Below are 18,675 nucleotides of genomic sequence, written 5' to 3'. Positions count from 1 at the left end.
TGTACCCTGACACGTAGCTGATGTTGAGAGTGACAGAATGAGATCAAGTGTGTCCTTGCTGCTGTGTGTGAGCCCCAAATATACACCCAGGCACAGCAATGTGCTTGGATTGGCATCAAGGAAATTTCAGGAAACTGGCAAAGTCAACCTTGACTTCTGGATGGTGTTCCAGACACGGAGTAGCAGACACAAGGAGTTTGATGATGGTAAAGAAATCATTTTGGTGTAGCATGTTGGTGTCTGTTTACATAAACACTCTGATGAAGCTGTACATGTCAAGACCGAGTCTGACACTCCTTCATGCCAAGAAAAGGAAAGTGTGGAGTGAAGTGCTCTCCAGTCTGTGGCTATCACTTCTGAGAGGAAATGGGCAGGGCAGCAGAGCAGGACTTCAGGACTTCAGCACTGCAGCCCTCGAAAGATGCTGATTAATGTTGAAGCCATCTTGGACAACTGCTTATTACAACTTTTTTTTTTTTTTCTTATGTGTAAAATCTTTAGCTCCTTTGGTCACTTTAGCTGAGTGTTGAAAGCACAGTGAGTTTTTGAATCACTGGAAACAAATGATGTAAAATTTTACCTTTGGTGTATTTTTCTTTTTTTTCTTGACTCTGCTGATTCTCTTCCCGACTCAAAGCAGAATTTTGCTTATTACATATTTGTATTCATGCATCTCTCTCTTTTTCTCTCTCTCTCTGTGCCCCTGAAGTATCCTTGCTGATGCAATCATGTACTGGACAAGGCTATTTTGTTACTGGAATCTTCTTAAATTCCTGTTTAGGAAATAATTGAAAGCTGTCTTTGCTGCAGCAACATAATGGAGTAATTTGATACAACAATCCCTTTCATTTAATATTTATGTTTTGCTGCTTAAATCATTAACAAGTGGTGCTGCAATCTAGTGAAAATGAGTTTCTTTAGAAGGCAAAATGTAAACCAGCAATTGCAAATATTTGGGGAATCACTTTTTTTTTTCTTTTCCTCAAAGGTCGTGTCTATTCCAGAGCTTGGTGACACACAGGATTGTGTCTGTGTTCTGATGGAAATCTTGGGGTGACCAGGAGTAAGAGCTCTTTTCCTCTTTGGAGAGGGTGGCATTGCCTAATTTCCCTATTCACTGACGTGAACTCCTGCTCCCTTCAAACCTCCCTGAAATGGGTGCTCCAAATGGTGCAGATGAAAGGAAAATACTGTGGTGATCACTTTGATAACGTTGCAATTTGATGATGCCTTGCCTTGGCACTGAGAGCTGCTTGCAAACCCTCTGTGCTCTCTGCTCTAAGTGTTTTCCATTTGGAATCCTGTCTCCTGCAATTCCCAAGTGTCCGGAGGAACCTCTTGCAGGGGATGGAACTGGCAGCAAGGTCGGAGAAGACTTAACCAGATCTGTTAATGAAATTAAGTTTTGATGTTGTGCTTTAGCCACTGGGCAGGCTCCCCCCTTCAAAGATCTTTTGAAAAGAGACAAGCCATTGTTCTTTGTGTGTTCGTTTGAAAAGGAAATGGTCTCCAAATGAAAAAATGGTCCCTGAATTAAAATTAAAAAGCAAAAAAAAATCCCCCCAAAAACCGGAGTCTTTTGGCTCTCACAGCCTTCCCTGCGAATTAATAGATGAAAATGCTTTGGCTGTGACTGTGGCACCTCACCCAGTCAGTGATTTTTGAGAATAATCCCTTGTCCTTCTCTCCCAGCAGCACTGACAAACTCGGTGCTCAGTAATTGCGTTTCACGGCAGCGCTGCCTTCAAGATTGTTTTGGCTTTCCTTTGGCTGTGTACTTGCACTTCCTCATGAGTGGAACATCCTGCCTGTTATGCAATGCATAAATCTTGCTTTGATAGGCATTTCCAGCTTTCCAGATCTCATCTTCAGTGCGTGATGATGGTTTTTTTTAAATGGCTCTCCGAAGGCACAAGCGAGTGAAGCAACAGTGCTCAGCTTTCTGTAAAAATGCTTAAAAAGAATTTGTGTTTCTTCCTGGAATCGGGCTCGAAAATAACTGCCCATTTCAAAGAATTTTGTACATGAGAGCGGTTCATTGTATCCACTTGTTCAAAATGTTTTTTCCTTTCTTCCCCAGTGGCTGGTTTCCAGGTATATAACCCCTTCCAAATCCAGCCAGGGCCTGTGCCAGGGAGACTTGCTCTTCCCCCAGGCAGATATGGAATGTTTGAGAAAACACATTCGTGATTACAAAACGTGTTTGAATTCCGACCTCGACGTCAGCGTTTGTTTGCCCATAGAAATGGCCTGATCTAATAAGTGCATTAAACAAATTCACAGGGAACTGGAATTAAAAAAAAAAAAAAAATCTCTTGAATGCTTTTGCCAAACTTTCCTCTTGAAGGGCAAATAAATTTTCTTTTGCCTGTTCCTCTTTATTTTAATATTTGGGTTCGAGGAACCTTTTCATAACTCACCATGGCTGGCTGCACAAAAAGAGCTTATTTGTTTTGCAGAATTTCATTTTTTTTTATTCTAGCACCGGCAATTATTCCCGATCATTTCGAGGTATCATGTGAAAACAGAGCAAATGCTTGAAGTTGGGCTTTTTAAACCTGTTCTCCCATTTTCCTGCGACTCCATCAGCTGTGCAGTAATTAGTGTTTTGTGTGCTGTTCCCCACAGCTACTGATCTGTGGGATTAGCAGCACTCTAATGTGGTATGACATGCACAAGTTAAGTGCTGTGGAAGTTAACACTGTTCTTGTTTTATAAACTTACTACTGACGTTAATACTCGGGCTTTGGCCCTCCTGTGTGTTTTTGACCTCGGGGTTTCTGTTTAAAGAGAGCTTTTGTTAAGAAGCTATTTGAATTATGTTTGTCTTTTTTCCTAAGATTAAAAGGAGTACTCTTATTAAGCATTTTCCTTTGAAAGCTGTATACTTAGCAGCCCAGCAAAGAGTGAGAACACAGAGATACGGTGGAAAATCGTTTCTGGAAGATACATGATAAACTTAATGGGCAGCTAAAATAGTATCACACGTGTTACAAACCTTTCCAGTAAAGGTTTGTCATTTCTAACACTTAAAAAAGTTCAAGTTGGACTAAACTTTGTGGTTTGTGCCACTTCACTTTTCCAGCTTTTTCTTTTTGTTCCCCGGTGAAGCTACAAAAGATGATCTGGGCAGAATACAGCAACATCCTTTCAGGAAAAACCTGTTTATTCAAAGCCTTTAATTCACTGGGTACTGGGCTGGAATACAGCATTTTTGCAGGGTGCTGGGAAGGGGGAGAAGCTTCCCCAGAAGCACAATCCAGTCCAAAATTGTGCTGCAATTGAAAAAGGAGTGTGCAACTTGTATTTATGATGATAAATATGATGATATTGCCTCTGCTGGGCCTGTGACAGGTGACTCTGGAAATGTGGGAAATGGTAACAAGGGTTCAGAAAGTTTCAGGCTTCTCCTGCTCTAATTAAAGTCCAAATGTAGCTGTGAGGTTTTTGATTTGCACAAAAGTTCTGCTTTGACAAAGATTTAAATGTCTAAAACAGATCCCACTTTTACGACTACACCTACTCCATAAACACTGAGCAATAAATTACTTAATGCAATGACATCTTTTGGATAATTACTGATGCCTTGGACTTCAGATCAATCTTATTTTCAGAGATTGGGCCCAGCCTCAGCCACCAGCAAGTGTTCATACCTTGATTTTTGGGGTTTTTTGTTCATACCTTGATTTTTGGGGTTTTTTGGTGCAATTTGGGACTTATCACTGGGAGGCCCATCCTGGGAAGTGCTCTCAGGTTCTGGCATCTTAATTATTCAGGTGATGCTAATGCTGGAGGTGCACATTAAGTATGATGAATGAACAGTTAAATTAAATGTGCATTTTTCTGATGTACAGGAGAATTCATGTGTGGGATTTTTAAATTCAAAGTATGATCTTCCTGTGCAGGAAAAATTCATGTGGAATTTCTTTTGCATGGGAGGATGACCCATGTCTATCATACATGTTATGCACCAAGGGACTTTCTTTCTGGGATGAAATGTCTTTGGACTTCGAAAAATAAAGTTGGAATAGGGACTAGAATTTAATTTTTTTTAGGCAGAGGTGGCCAAGGTAGAGTCCAGAAGTGGTTTGTTGATTCTTGTAGGACATTTACAGACTCAAGACCTCATTTTCCAGCAGATCTGCAGGCTGTCACCTCTTGCACATTGTTCAAACAGCACTGCTTATTCCAAAAGATGTTTAATGACTGTCTTCTGAAATGTTGGCTGAAATTTTCAACACAGTCATATATTAAGACTGCCGGTTGATTTCTTTTCTTGTTGGTTGTTTTGTGGCTTTAGTTTGTTTAATTTGGTTTGTGTCTTGTTTGGTTGGGTTTTCTTTTGTTCATTTTTTTATTGTGGCCTCGTGTTTACCTGATGTCTTTCTGCTTCAGTTCTGTTTCCCAAGGATAAAATTGTGTAGCCTTTGAGCCTTCTGATAAAGCAACATTTTTAGATGTCCTAAACAAACTGGTGTAAAGCCAAGTTCTTTTGGAATCCAGGTTAATAATATCAGGCTGTGGTTGCCACATTTTGTCACTTGAATTGTCCATACTCTGCTTTAGTCCAGGGTAATCATTGCCCCTGTCTATTTTCTTTCTAAATAAATAAGTGTGCAGTAGCAATCCAGCTCCAAAAGCACTGTAACTTTGTGAATTGCTTCATTAAAACCGTCACCATATTGTTATTAATTCTCTCTACATGAAATCTTTCAAAGAAAACTTTTTTTTCCCCCTAACTTCAGCATGGTTTATATGCTTTATAAGTAATATGTATCTGAGGAAAGCTCACATTTAGTTACCGGTTTGTGATCAATATCTTGATTATTAGAGATATTTTTGATCTTCTGGGATGAAATGCAGAGTTAGGCATTTCTTCAGGGGGTTGGCCACTCCCACTAACCTTCACCAGCCTTTCATTTTTTCTTTAGATGCACAGAAAAAATGGATATATTTCAGATGTGGTGCTGCTAAAAGGTCTTGGAAGATAAGCCTGATGAAATCTGTGCTGCTCTTTTCAAAGGGGTTTCACTATAAAAAGGACTTAAATTTGTATAAAAAAAATCCCCAAATTTCAAATTCTCCACTGGTGACTTTCTCTAGTAGTGTACAACCTGCCAGGGCAAATAACCAACTAAACTAATGGAATTTTTTAATAATAAGCACTGTGCAAACCTGTGACCCAGCTGAGCTTGGCATCTTGGCTGATGTTTATTTAGGAGTGACGTCTTTTCAGTGGGTAGATGTACACAGTCTTCCTTTTATATCCCAAGTTTTTTATCTTCCTTTTATATCCCATTCCTGCTTTTTCTGGGATTGCTGGTAGCTGCAGGTGGGAATAGCACCAGTTAATCCTGTGGGTCACTCTGCAGGGTTGTGTTTTCAAGTGTTTGCAGTGTGATTTGCAGCTTATGGACCTCACCCTAAAAAAGGGACAGCTGGTGGTTCACTTGAAAAATCAAAATAAATTCCTCAACACCAAAAGCTTCCTTTGTGCTTCCCTGTGAGCCAACCAGTTCAATTCCATTTTTCCCCCCTTCAAATGTTTAAATTCTCTATTCTGAATATTAAAAATCAGCATTGCAGCAAACCCTTTGTTACCACAGCTCAAGCCAACATAAAACAGATATTTTAGAGAGAAGAGACTTGCTTCAGGCTCAGGTGCTCAGCACAATAAACTGGGAATTACTTGGCCTGGGTCACTTCCTTTGTGTCTCTCAGACACCTGAAATGTGAAGTGCCACAATCCCACCAAGATTTGGATTTACCGAGGTTCTGCACTTTGTAAAATTAGAGTTTCGTAGCTGTTCATGGGGTGGGCTTGAGGTTAACAGCAGAATTCAGGAAGGAGAAGCTGCTGAGGGACATCAGGTTTCCAGTAAATGCTCCCACCTGTGTTTTAAGCTATTTTTGTCATTTTGTGAGGACTGCTGGAAATGCAGAAGTTGCTTTTTAATCTGCATTCCTGAGTTACTCAACTGTTGGATCCTAATGGATCCAAAACCCCAGGGCTTGTGCTCACTCCTGCCAAGGGATTCTAATGTAACCAGGCTTTGAAATAGGTAAGAAGTAGCAATGTTTAAACCAAACCAATAAATTAACCCTGCTAGGAGAGGCAGAAAACTCCAGGAAATAGGTGAAAGAAAAGCACAAAATTTCAGAATTTAAATGCTCCTGATAGTCTCTCTAAGGTGCCTCAATTATCTTGTAATAAAAAAATGACCACGGAAATCAATCCTGTGGGGAGACAGGGCAGTGCTGTGCTTTTTATAGCAAATTTGATATTTGCTCGACTTAATAAAGGAACTGGTTCCAAACTCTGGCCTTTTTAATGCTATTTGAGACACGGCACATCCGGGTTGGAATATGTGGCCTGTTCTGTCTCAGTAATAAACTGTTCTGAGGAGAGGAAAAATACCAGGAAATTCGATTGAAAAATGGTATTTTTTAGTGATCAGAATGTAATTTACAACTTGGAAATGGATCAGGAGCTGGTGAGTTCCTGCTCTTGGAATAGTCTGAGGTATTTAAAGTCCAGAGCGAGGGATCAGAGGAATCAGGAACGGCCCTTGTAACACACAATCAGCACGGAAATAAAGCGCTTTATAACTCACCACTGCTTTTAAAAAATATTCCAAGCTGGATGTGTGTGCTTTGGAGAAATTTCAGCTTCACAGCCAGTGTTAGGGACAAAAAACACACTGGAATAACAAGAGTTGTGGGGAAGGAGTCAAGAGCAAAAATGTCCTGAATTGCTCACGTTCCTCTTTCTTGTTTGCACAGAGACTTCCCGATGCTTGAGCTCAGTTCAGAGGGGATTCCTTAGAACAGGAATGAAATCAAATCTTTAGAGCTGATGGTTGAGAGCTTCTTGGACAGGAAACAATCAAAATCAGCGTGGATTGATGTAATTGTATAAAATTCTATCCCAAGTCCAAATGCACAAATACACAGAAAGCGTGGGTATGTGAATAACATTGGGAATTCGAGGGATTTTTGCCTCCCTTTGGGCCCTTCTATGATATTGTAAAGATTTCAGAGGTTACAAGAAATTTCAGTTATTCTGAATTTGCCAGTTAAATTAAAGCAGTGCCAGGGTGTTTTACATGTTTTGCTTCTATAACATCAGATTTGTGTGACATGGAATTTGTTGTTTGGTTGAGAAAGTCTGACCTGTGCATGTGTTAAATGATGGCTTTGGTTAATAGGAAGGAGAAATAGTTGGTATTGCACTTCATTGGTTACGATTAGATTATTACAGATCAGATTCATATTTAATAATATTGTCATTTTTAATATTTCCTCTGTCAGAGGACATTTTTAATGCTCCTCTATCCTTTGGGATACGATTTTTGCTTCATTCTGCTGTGGTTATGTGGAAGAAAACGGGAGTTTTTGTGTTTCAGGTGTTTAACCCTGGCTCTGTTTGTGTTTGCTTGCAGGATCGCACGAGGACTTTTGACATGCACTCACTGGAGAACTCCCTAATTGACATAATGAGGGCTGAAAATGATTCACTGAAAGGTAAATTTAGACAGAGACTATTTTTTCTTGCAGTAAATAACTGGGGAGAGGGGCTCACTGAAAATAAGAGACTGCAGTTTTGGGTGGGAAAAGTGAATTTACCTCGTGCACCTGAGGGCTTTTTTCAGTTGTGTGAATGGAGCTGTTACAGCACTTGAGGGTCCCTGTCCAGAGCAGTGCAGAACACAAACACAGGCTGACCTGTTGTGTTATTTGCCTGGGCTTTTGATCAGCTTCAGGAGTCTTGTGCAGCTCAGCAAGAAGTAACTTTTTGCTTTACGTGGTTTTCTTGATGAAGTCATAGTTTTTTCTGTCTTGGGAAAGAATAAGGTTTATCCATGTCCTTTTGAGAAAAACAGAATATTTAGTCTTTTTTGACCTTTTTGGAACCTTTGGGAAAGGAAAAGAGAGGCTGAAGTGACTTGCATTTGGGATTTATCTCCTTTTTTTTTTTTCTTTTGTTTTTTTGGCAAAGGTAATCTTGCTTTGGAAATACCTCATCTTACAAAGTATTCCAAGTATTGTCTGCACATAATTTTGTCTGAATAGAAACTGCTTATGGTCAACAATTCAGAGCTGTAGTTTCATGTCCTGTAGCATGAGTAATCCAGTTCAGTTCAGTGGTTACATGTACGAGTGGAGTAGTCAAAATTCTCACACACACACTTCTTATCTAACCACTCACTTTTGTTACCAGTCATGAGACCACTGAAAAAAAAACAAACCTGCACTTGTGGTTTCTGCAAGTAAATTCCTTTTGATATCAAGGCTTGTGGTGGTAATGAAATCTGACTTGTTTTAATAGTGATTCTTGCTCAGAAGACCAACCCTTGATAAACTGGCAAGAACTTGTGTTTGTTGCCTTCTCTGTGGTCTGGAAATGCAGCTCGAGTTTCCCATCCCTCAGTGCTGTGCAGAAATTCAGTGTGCTGAGAAACACCAGGAAATACTTCCCTGTTGAAATGGCAGGGAGAGCCTGATGTGGATGAAAGTGATGCCAAATGAATTCAAACCCCGAAATACCTCCCCTTCTTATGCAGTGGGGACCAGGCTTTTATTACTGGCAAGTTTTAATAGCTTTTGTTTGATTTATGTTCTGTCCGGCAACATCCTGCGCCCCCAGAATTCCAAACAGAACCAAGAATGAGGTGTTCTTCCTTGACTGAGCACCTGGGATTTGCCCCAAAACCTTCCATCCTAGTGCCAGGCATTCCCAAACCAGGTTACAGCTTGGAAACCTGGCCCAAGGTGACAAATAAAATCTCCCTTTAAATCTGAATTCAACAAAGTCAGCTTCATACGTATTTATGGTCTGCTGCTAAGCAAGGATACTTCTGAAAGTAGCTTGATGTCTCTCGTTTGAATGCTTTGAAAAGGTTCTTTGCAGTTGAAATATTTCTTTTTGAGTTCTTAGCGTGTTTTAAGAGTGATGGAATAAGTATGTCAGCAAAGAATACAAATAGTTCTGACACGCATTAATTCCTGCTTTTAGCCCGAGTGTTAATCCCCTCTGCAGAGTCATCTGTGGCTTCTCTAAAGTTCTGTGTCCCTTGTCTCACACTGATTGGAACACAGGGATATCAGTCAGGTCCTGGCCTGGGAATTATTGCTTAGATTCCTTGTGAATTATTCTGTTCCACAGTCAACAGTTACATAACTGTACAGGGAAAGGAAAAAAAAAAAAAGCCTCAAAGCCCAGCTGAGACATTTAAGTGTCTCTACGTGAAACACTCTGTTGTGAAGCCTCATTTTTCAAGGATGCCCTCAGCAGGCCCATGAACTTTGCTCTCAGTGAAGTGTGCAGTGGCTGCCTTTGGCTGCTCTGGCACAGCCCTCGGTGCCTGAGTTCCTGTGGTGTGTTTAAGGAGTGGATCTTTATTCAGCCCAGTATCCGCCGTGCCGTGCTCAGGCTGCACAGCTCATCCCTGAGCAGGGTGGGGTCTGCAAGGAGAGGAAATACCTTCAGTTAAACCGACTGATACAGCTGGAAAAAAACTGTAAACTGCTGGGACAAAACATTCCCCATCAGGCCCGGAGTGGGGCTGCTGATCACGAGCCCTTTGTGTTTATTTTCCATCTGCTAACACAGATCCTGTCTCATGTTTTCTCTTTTCTTGCCCCGTCTTTATTTAAACCTCGGATATAGAAATCTTTAAATAGGACAAATTATGGCTGTCAGCTCAAATCTTGTTTGCTGTTTCAAACACCTGCATTTAAATCAGCAACTCCAGAAGAAGTTTTGTTTTTTTTTTTTCGGTTTGCATTTTAAATGGGTTAATCAGTGCATGCAGTGCTTTGAACTAAAGTTGGATACTCTCAGAAAGGAAAAGCTTCTGGGTTTGAGGCTTTAAAAATAGCCTGGGCAAGACAGTAATAAAACATACTGTGGAGAGCAAGCTCAGAATGGCATGGAAATAATTCAGATGATCTAATAGGTCTCATTGCTATCTTGTGAGAGGTTTAATCCTGCCCCAGCATGACTTTAGTGTGTAACATTAACAGCACCCCCTTCATATTGTCATGGACTGCCAGAGCAAGAGGTACTGTGTAAAATACCCCTTCAAAACAACTGAGAGTATGGGCATGATAATAGAAATCAGTCACAGTTTGGAACCTGCTGTCTCTGGGACATCATTTCCATCTTTAAATGCAATGTTCAGAGCAGCAGGCTGGGAATTCTCTAATAAAATCAGAAGGAGGAATTCTTCCAAATGTAACAAAATCCATTCACAGTGTGTTCTTCGTGTCTGAGGTGATTAAGCTGTGCCAGCCTTGGATTTGTTTAGGTCAGTAATAATCATGTCCTCAGGTTTTCCTGCTATATGAAATAAATAGTATTTTCTGCGTGAGGTTAAAAGGTGAATCTTACCGTGATTCAGTACACTCAGTATTACCTTTTAATGCTTTGAGTAGGCATTTTACCATTTTCTCCCCTTCTTTTAAGGTATATTTTTATCCCTGCTCAAATCCTCTTCCTTTGCTGAGCAGCTGCCATTTCAATATGTTATTTTTATCCAGCCCAGTGAGTGTGCTGCGTGCTGCACAGCCAATGTCAGCCTGCAGGAGCCTTTCCCTGGAGACTTAATTGCATCTTCTTTACAATGTACTCAGCCTCCCTGAGCTGAGCCTGGGATCCAGAGCCTGATTTTAAAATCTGGGTCTTCCAGATGGCAATTGGAGCATCACTGTAATAGCAGTGGATTGACTAAATATTTCCTTGTTAAGTGACACTGAAATGTCTTTCAAATGCTTTATGACTGGTTTGCTACTGAAACATCCAGTGTTTCACTTTAGAATATCAGGTTATTGCCTGGAAATGATGCAAGGTGGGATGGATGAAAGCAGCTTGGAGGACATCTGCTTCCAGCACTGCAAAGCACCGCTGGAAAATCTGGGTGTGAACAGCTCAGTGTGTGCAGGAATCCTGTGACTGTGACACAGGCTGAGACACTAAACACGCTTCTGCTCAAAAGGGAAGGCTTTAGGAGTAAGCTCACACACTGGGAGGGTTGAACAGCAGCCCTAAATTTGAGTTTTGAAAAGCCAGAATGGTGAAACCTTGCACCAGTCAGGATTTCTCTGAGCGAGCACAGAACCAAGCTGTGCTTTTAAACCAATCATCAGCCCCTTAATATTAACCTGAAAAACCATAGAAAAATTGAAAAAAATATGTAAACCTTATAAAATGTTCTTTGATGAAAGGGATCCAAATAGTTTTGAGAGCTTTTTTTTTGAATATTGGATAAGAATCTGAACTGCTTGTTTCTTTTTGAGCCATATGGATTTTGCAGCATTTCCATATTAATGGAGTAGAATGGGACATTTGGGGTTCTGTGTGATCCAGAATATTAATGGGAACCTCCTGAGGATCAGTCTCAATTCTCTTTAGCAAAGTTTAGGGTTCTTTATATATGCACAGGACAAAACCTGACGCCTTTTAAAATGTAAAATAATAAATGTTCAGGTTTTTCACAGCTGTGGTGGTTACACCTCAGACTTTGGGGTTGATCTCCTTGGCCAGAACCTAAGGGTTAATAATTTGCAATTTTTTAATGTATCCAGCTTCAAATAAAATGAACAAACCTTTCCTTTCAGGCTGCAGACAGTTCAGGTTGGCCTTCATTTTCTTTGGAAACTGTTGATGAGTTACTGTGTGAATGTTTCATACTCACGATCTTCCTGAATTTTACCTCCTATGCCAGGAAAGGCTAATGGGATTTGCAGACCTGAGTGCCTATTAATTAAGAGGAAAATCAATTGTTTTACTATGTCAAAATGTTGCAGAACTGGGTCTAGTAGCACTGAACTACAGCCCATGCTGGGATGGGGGAAATTCTGTGGGAATTTTATTTGAAATCAGTTCTTCCCATCCCTGTAGCAATCCACTGATTTCTAGTGGGTTAAAGTAGAAGTATTACAATTTTGCTAATTAATACTCTAAAATTAACAAGCAAGGGCCCATTTTCTTTCCAAATGCAGCTAATCTTCAAAATTTGGGGGCAGTATTCAATATTTTAATTTTTTTAATTGAAGTGTGTGTTGAGTTATCCCTGCCTTTCCAATATTTGGGATTTATTTTAAGCTTTTCTTTAGAAACAGCCAACAATCTTGTAAGAGAATGAAATCACCTGGGCAACAGGAAGGGACTAAAATCTTCTATTAATAAACACTGAGATCAGATTCACAGATTGGATTTTAAGCTACCACAGAAGCAACGGATACAAACCATACATAATATATGATTTTACACTCATTAGTTCTTACCTCATAAATTTCCAGTCATTTAAATGGACATTTGGGGTTGTGGCTTCAAGGAAATCGTTCGGAAGAGATGCTGGATTTGGTGAGGATTAGAAAGGTAAAAGTGCATTGGGAAGAAACAAATCATGTCTGAAACTTGAAAAAAAAAAAAAAAAAAAAAAAAAAAAAAAAAAAATTAAAAAAGGCAAAAAGGGGAATTTGCCTTAGATACTCAAGGAGGAAGTATCTCCAGTGAGGAGAGACTCCAGGAGCTGGAGATAGGGAGTCTGGAGAAGGGAGGACTGAGAGGGGATCCCATCAAGCCCTATCAAAATCTCCAGGGGGTGTCAGCAGACAAGGATTACTGAGCAGTTGAACCTTTCTGATAATACCTGTGTGTTATAGAAATGACAAGGCACATATCAAACCATCATCAAACAATTCTGGTTTTCCTTGCCCCCTGCAGGATTTTGAGGTGGGGGGAACCTTGATCTGTGCTCTGTCCAAAACGGAGCCGTTCAGCACTGAGCCACAGGCTATTGATGTAACCACCCTTTGAGACCAGGAAATTCCTTTTTCTGCCACCTCTGAGCAGTACAAAAATCCCAGGGTTTTCTGCTCTTAATCCAATTTGGGAATCAGTGTCAGGATTCCTGTGAAATTCACTGGAGCAGACCTGTGTTTTTCTGTCCAGTCGTTTCTCCCAGGCCCCTTGCCATGCTGCCCCATCTCCAGAGCCTGTGTGGAAAATTAAATGCCTCTCATACTTCTCAGACAAGATATTTCCTCGGAATGTACGTGCTGGAAATGATGTGGCAGTCAGAGCTCTTTAAAACACAGCAAAACATTGAAATAGTGCTGAATATTTTCACGTCTAACTGAGTGATTTGATCTTCAGAAGGGGTACAGCCAACAAAATCGTTCTGAATGCCGTGACAGCAGCCTTGCTAATCTGATTAAAACCTTTCTAAGGTTTCCTTGCTTGCTTTTTTTATATTTGTGCCTTCGTGAAATTAATTCCATCCTCTTTTTTTTTTTTTTTTTTTTTGAGAAGTGTGTTTAATCTTCTGCTTTGTTTAATGTCACTGTCCACCAAGTGGTTTTTTTTTTTTTTTTTTTCTTTTCTGAATTCTTGCTTTGATAATCTCTGACCATTCTGGATCATCTTCAAAGCTGCCTTTAATTTGGAGCTGTATTTCATGAGTGGTGTCTGTTCCTTGTTTCAGAAGACACTGAACTCTCCTGCCTCCCTTCCCAAATTGCTCAAACTACCTGTCTTTTTGCTTTTTGCTCACTTTGTTCACTTTTCGCCTTGATGTTGAATCGTTTGAGTCTTTTGTTAACCACGTTTTTGCATGATCTCTGCCAGTGGTGTTTGTGAGCCTTGAAATGGCATGAAAGAAAAGGAGAAAGAAAAGCCTGAAGTGCTTTTCTTAAAACTGGAGTGAAAGAAATGAGTGTAATGAGAAGGGGGATGAGTTCTGAGAAAAAATAAGGAGGTGAATGCTGAGGTGTGAGTGTAAAAGGGAAAAATTTGGTCCTAAGAAAATCATAACTCCTTTAGTCGTGGGCAGTCATTGCTGATAGCCAAGAGTGACTAAAATCTGAATTTTACATCAATTATTTAAGATATTTCAAGAAAGTATCCTGATGCATATAGAATTTGTATATTGAGTATCCAGCGTTAGCTAGAATGATAACTATGGCTGAGGCGAATTTGAAAACACATTTTTACAGTAGATTTATCCCATCCCTGCCTTAATGCTTTGTGTGTTGGAATGCAGCTCGGTCAGCTGTGAGGACAGGTTTTTTTTTCCACTCCAGTGTTTGATGGTTGGGCTGTCAGGTGAGAGGAGCAGTGACGTGCTGCCTCCAGAGAGGCACATGGCAAAGGAGGTGCAGGGAGTGGTACTGCAGCTTTACTCAGAAATCCCATTAGCAGGAATCCCAGCTCAGCACTCAGGTGGGGTGTGAGGAAAGGATCAGTGTTGTACATGGAATGTGGGGATACTTACAGAAATATGTACTTACATAAATACTACTGGTGCCTGGGTCTGTGCAGCAATTCTGAATCCAGGCAGGGGAACTGGTGATTCTTTTAAAATAATGTTTTCGTTTTCTCTTCCCATTTGGATTGGGTGTGGGGAAGTGTGCAGTAGTTTGATCACATTACTGGGAAAATGGGTGACTTACCTGTGCCCTTCACTGGAATGAAATGTTCCACTGCAGAGCCTGGAGTGTGCTGCATCACAGAACCAACACTGGGTTGGGTTGGGAGGGACCTTAAAGCCCATCCAGTGCCACCCCTGCCATGGTGACAGCCCCCACTGTCCCAGGCTGCTCCAAGCCCATCCAGCCTGGCCTTGGGCACTGCCAGGGATCCAGGGGCAGCCCCAGCTGCTCTGGGCACCCTGTGCCAGCCCTGCCCACCCTCACAGGGAGGAATTTCTTCCCAATATCCCATGTGACCCTGCCCTCTGGCAGTGGGAAGCCATTCCCCCTTGTCCTGGCACTCCATCCCTTGGAAATTGTCCCTCTCCTTGTTTCTTGTTGGCTCCTTCAGGCACAATTGGGTCACCCCAAATGCTTCCCTTCTCCAGGCTGAACAATCTCACTTTTCCCAGCCTTTCCTCATGGGTTGCTGTTGACTTGCTTGTGTTGCTGTTCCCTTCTTGTTTGGGAGTGAATTAAGAGGATGGTTAAAAAAGGAACCAAGGCCTCGTGTTGCATTCCAGGCTGTCTTGTGATCATTCCTTCCACGGACAAAAATAAGTTGCTTTGAACCTATTATTGTACTTAAGGAACTGCAGGTTTAGATCTTGCAGTGCAAATCCAGTTCTTCTAAGTCACAGGCAGGTGATCCAGGAAAAAGCCTGGAAGGAATTCCTGGTGCAGGGTTTGGTGATGGGGTGGACAGATCCCAGAGCTGCAGATAAAGAGTCCAGGAGCAGAGTGATACAAACCAAGACAGCAAAGATTTGGGAAGGTTTTACACCTTTTCATAAGTTGTTCAAGAAATTCTCTACTAGGTTCAATAAATTGTTCTTGTCACTACAAAATAAATTTTATCTAGCAATTTTTAGTGACATCCCTTTCCTCCCTTTTCCCCCTGTCACATAGTCTGTCACTAATGAAGTTACCACGTTTGAAGCAGTTTTGTGGCTGAGAAGCTGATTCCTGTAATGCTTTTCCTTCTCCCAGCTGCAAACTCTGCCTTTCATTTCTTACTTTTCAAGTAATACTTGAAGTGTTCAAAAGATAAATGCTGCCAATTATTCCATATCATAAACTGGAAGATGTATTGAGGCAAAAGATGAGATGTTTTTATAACTTGGTGTCTATTCTCCAGCAGTCATACATGAATATAAAATAAAGCTCAGTGCCATGAGCAGCAGGGTGCCTGCTTGCCTGAAATACAGGATAATTCCAACTAACATCCAGCCTCCAGCTGATGGTTGTGCTCCGTGATTTGCTCCTCTGCTTTTTGGTTTCTTATCTCACACCCTGTGGGGGATCCTGGAGAAGAGTTGTAATCAAATACATGCAATATTTAAAGCTGCCACTTAAATTGATTTGCAGTATCCCACTGGAATATAATTGGAATTAAGGAACAAATATTGATCCCTGGTAGACAAAGCTGTAGCTGTGTCTAGCATTTGTAGCAGGTTGGTTTAGGAGAAGATTTCTCTGTGCTCCGCTGTTTGATAGCAAAAAAACTTCAAAGTTTCCTTTGAGGCTTCTGTATTTTTGAGCTGAAGGAGACTGAATTGGGTTTGTCACATTTCAGGAGTAGTTAAGTGGTTGTGGAAATGCAGGAAAATCCTGTCTGGAGGTTCCTTCAGTGCAGTTGGTCTGACAGAGCATCAGCAGCAAAGCAGTGACACTGCAGCTGGGTTTTAAAACCCTCCCACAAACTGAACTCAGGGTTTCCAGAATTGACCTTTTTTATACCGTTTCCCCTTCACACTTAGGCTTGAACTGTGGAGTGCCCATCCCTGGAGGTGTCCAGAGAAGGCCTGGACGTGGCACTGGGTGACAAAATTGGCATCAGTCACAGCTTGGACTCAATGGCCTTGGAGGGTTTTTCCAACCTAAATGATTCTGGGATTCAGTAATTTCTGGAAGCATGTCCAGGGCTTTTTGGCTCAGTCAGTTGCCCAATCCAGGAGTTACCTGACAGAGGTGGGTTTAAAGCTGGGCTGGAGTGGCAGAGTTGGAAGCAGGATGTTCCTGCCTGCCTGGGAATCAGGGAATCCCAGAGGAGCTGGGCTTGGCAGGGACCTCTGGACATCATCCAGTCCAACCTGTGCCAAGGCAGGGGCACCCAGAGCAGGTGACACAGGGACACATCCAGGTGGGGTTGGAAAGTCTCCAGAGAGGGAGAAGAGTCTGGGAGGCTTCTTCCCAAGGATAAATAATTCTCTCCTGGCTGTGAGTGCCCCATCTCTGCAGTGAGGCAGATTTTCTTCAGGCAGATTCAAGCCCTGAGAACCTGCAGTTCATTCCCCAAGCCTTGGGAACAGTTTTTTTCCCTCTCAATGTTCTCAGCCTCTCCTCCAGCCCTGGTTATTTGATGTCTAAAGCTGTCATCACTCCCTGTTTGCACTTATTGTGCTGAGAATCTGCTTTCTGCCACTCACTCAGGTTTTACCTTTCTACCATGTGAACCCAATTAATCCAAGATAATCACAGGTAAAACAGTGTTACTTACCAAAGGATTTTGCAGGATGATTCTCCACAGGGCTTTTGAAGGAAAGAAACCTGTTTACTTTTTGTCTGTCAGTTGTTTTGTGACAGTGACCTGGAATTGAAAATTAAAGATTCTAGTCAGACCTGTACTTGAGTGCTGTGGAACAACAGAAACTTCATTTTGTTCCTGTTCTTGACAGAAGGAATGGTAAATACTTGTCTTCAGGCATCTGGCTTTACTTGAAATAAAGCATAATATTTGCATCTACAATAATACTCCTGTTTTTCAGCATTTGTTTGGACATTTTGGACATAAGGTAGAGCTGTATTTCTTAACAACATGGTTTTTTTAAAATTCTCTTTTTACATTGTGTTTCTTTAAAAGTAAATTGGGAGGAAAAATACAAGTTTTGGCAACTCTAGTGCTTAATTTTGCAGAATCAGTAATTCCAAAGGTGCTAATCCTTGGTTTTACTGTGCAGAGAAATTTAGGCTTCTTTGCTGGTTTCATGCTGACTTTGACATTGCTGAAAGTGTGTCAAATATACATTCTTCAGATGTACATATAGAGCTGCTTAATTCTTGTAAGGCTGTGTTAAGATTAATAAAATATTATTAGAATAGTTTTCACTCTTTGAAGTTGGGTAGCGTTTGAAATCCACAAAATAAGGAATCTCTCACATTCCCTTTTAGTGGCTTGGTTTGGAAAACAGTTTTTAGGCCAGGGATCTCATCTGACAGTGTCAGAGATGGCTGGGACTTTAAAATACAAAGTTCTGCCATGGAATACATTCACTGTCAGCTCAGATTTGTTACCACTTTGTTCAGTTTATTCTGTCTTGACAGAATTTCTCTTGGATCAGGTGTCCTGGGCTGGTGCCACTCTGCCATGTATGGGCTGTTGTTCCACACTCAGCGTGGAATAATTCCACATCATGTGCTTGGAATAATTTGCCTGGAATGAGATTAAGTGCCTGGACTGGGCAAAGTTTCTGCACACATGCAAATGTCTCATGCCACCCCTCATGGAACTGCTGACTGGTCCTTTTGTGCTTTAGAACTGAAATCAAGGAATGCATTAGAAAGAGTGCTTTTTTTTTTTTTTTGGTTTTGCCTGCTTTAGAACCACGGAGTCACAGAGTGGTTTGAGTTGGAAGAAATTTAAAAGATAATTTAGTTTCATCCCTGTGCAGGGGCATTTTCCATAATCCCAGGGTGCTCCAAGCCCTGTCCAGCCTGACCTTGGACACTTCCAGGGGCAGCCACAGCTTCTCGTGCCAAGACCTCCCTACCCTGACCAGGGAAGAATTTCTTCTCAAAATCTAATGTAAACCTTCTCTCTGTCACTTTGAAGCCGTTCCCCCTTGTCCCATTGCTCCAGCTGAGGACACACACAGCTTTTCATGACATTATCTGCTATCATGCTGAAAATGTCATCTAAAAATTAAATTGTAAGGCTCTATTAAAAGGAAGGAAATACTTATGTGTATAATACGTGGAGGTAAATAAGATTTTCTATGTTTTAATTTAACAAAATATATATAGCTCTCTGCAAAATCCCTACTTGGGTCTCTAAATTAAATAATTTAACCCAAAATGCATTAAATAGAGGTGTTCTTTAGAATTTTCACCTTTTTTTTTTTCCCTTGGTTTGGTTAAGGAGATGTTTAATTTGTTCCCTGGTGAAACAGGGCTGGAGGTGACCTTAGAGAACCTCTTGTG

The 18,675-nt window shown here is 41.1% G+C and overlaps 1 protein-coding gene across 1 annotated transcript in view; it reads left to right on the top strand.

Moving 5' to 3' along the window:
* Positions 1-18,675, top strand: part of LOC136367602 (cytoplasmic polyadenylation element-binding protein 4) — a 175,435-nt gene that overhangs the window by 3,992 nt on the left and 152,768 nt on the right. The window contains exon 2 of the mRNA XM_066329367.1: positions 7,443-7,524. Within this exon, the coding sequence (XP_066185464.1) occupies positions 7,443-7,524 (82 nt within the window). The remainder of the gene's footprint in view (positions 1-7,442; positions 7,525-18,675) is intronic.

Source organism: Sylvia atricapilla, chromosome 14 (genome assembly GCF_009819655.1).
Source record: "Sylvia atricapilla isolate bSylAtr1 chromosome 14, bSylAtr1.pri, whole genome shotgun sequence".
NCBI classification, from domain to species: Eukaryota; Metazoa; Chordata; class Aves; order Passeriformes; family Sylviidae; genus Sylvia; species Sylvia atricapilla.
The sequence above is the reverse complement of the archived record's forward strand: the minus strand, read 5'-3'. Positions and strand labels throughout refer to the sequence as shown.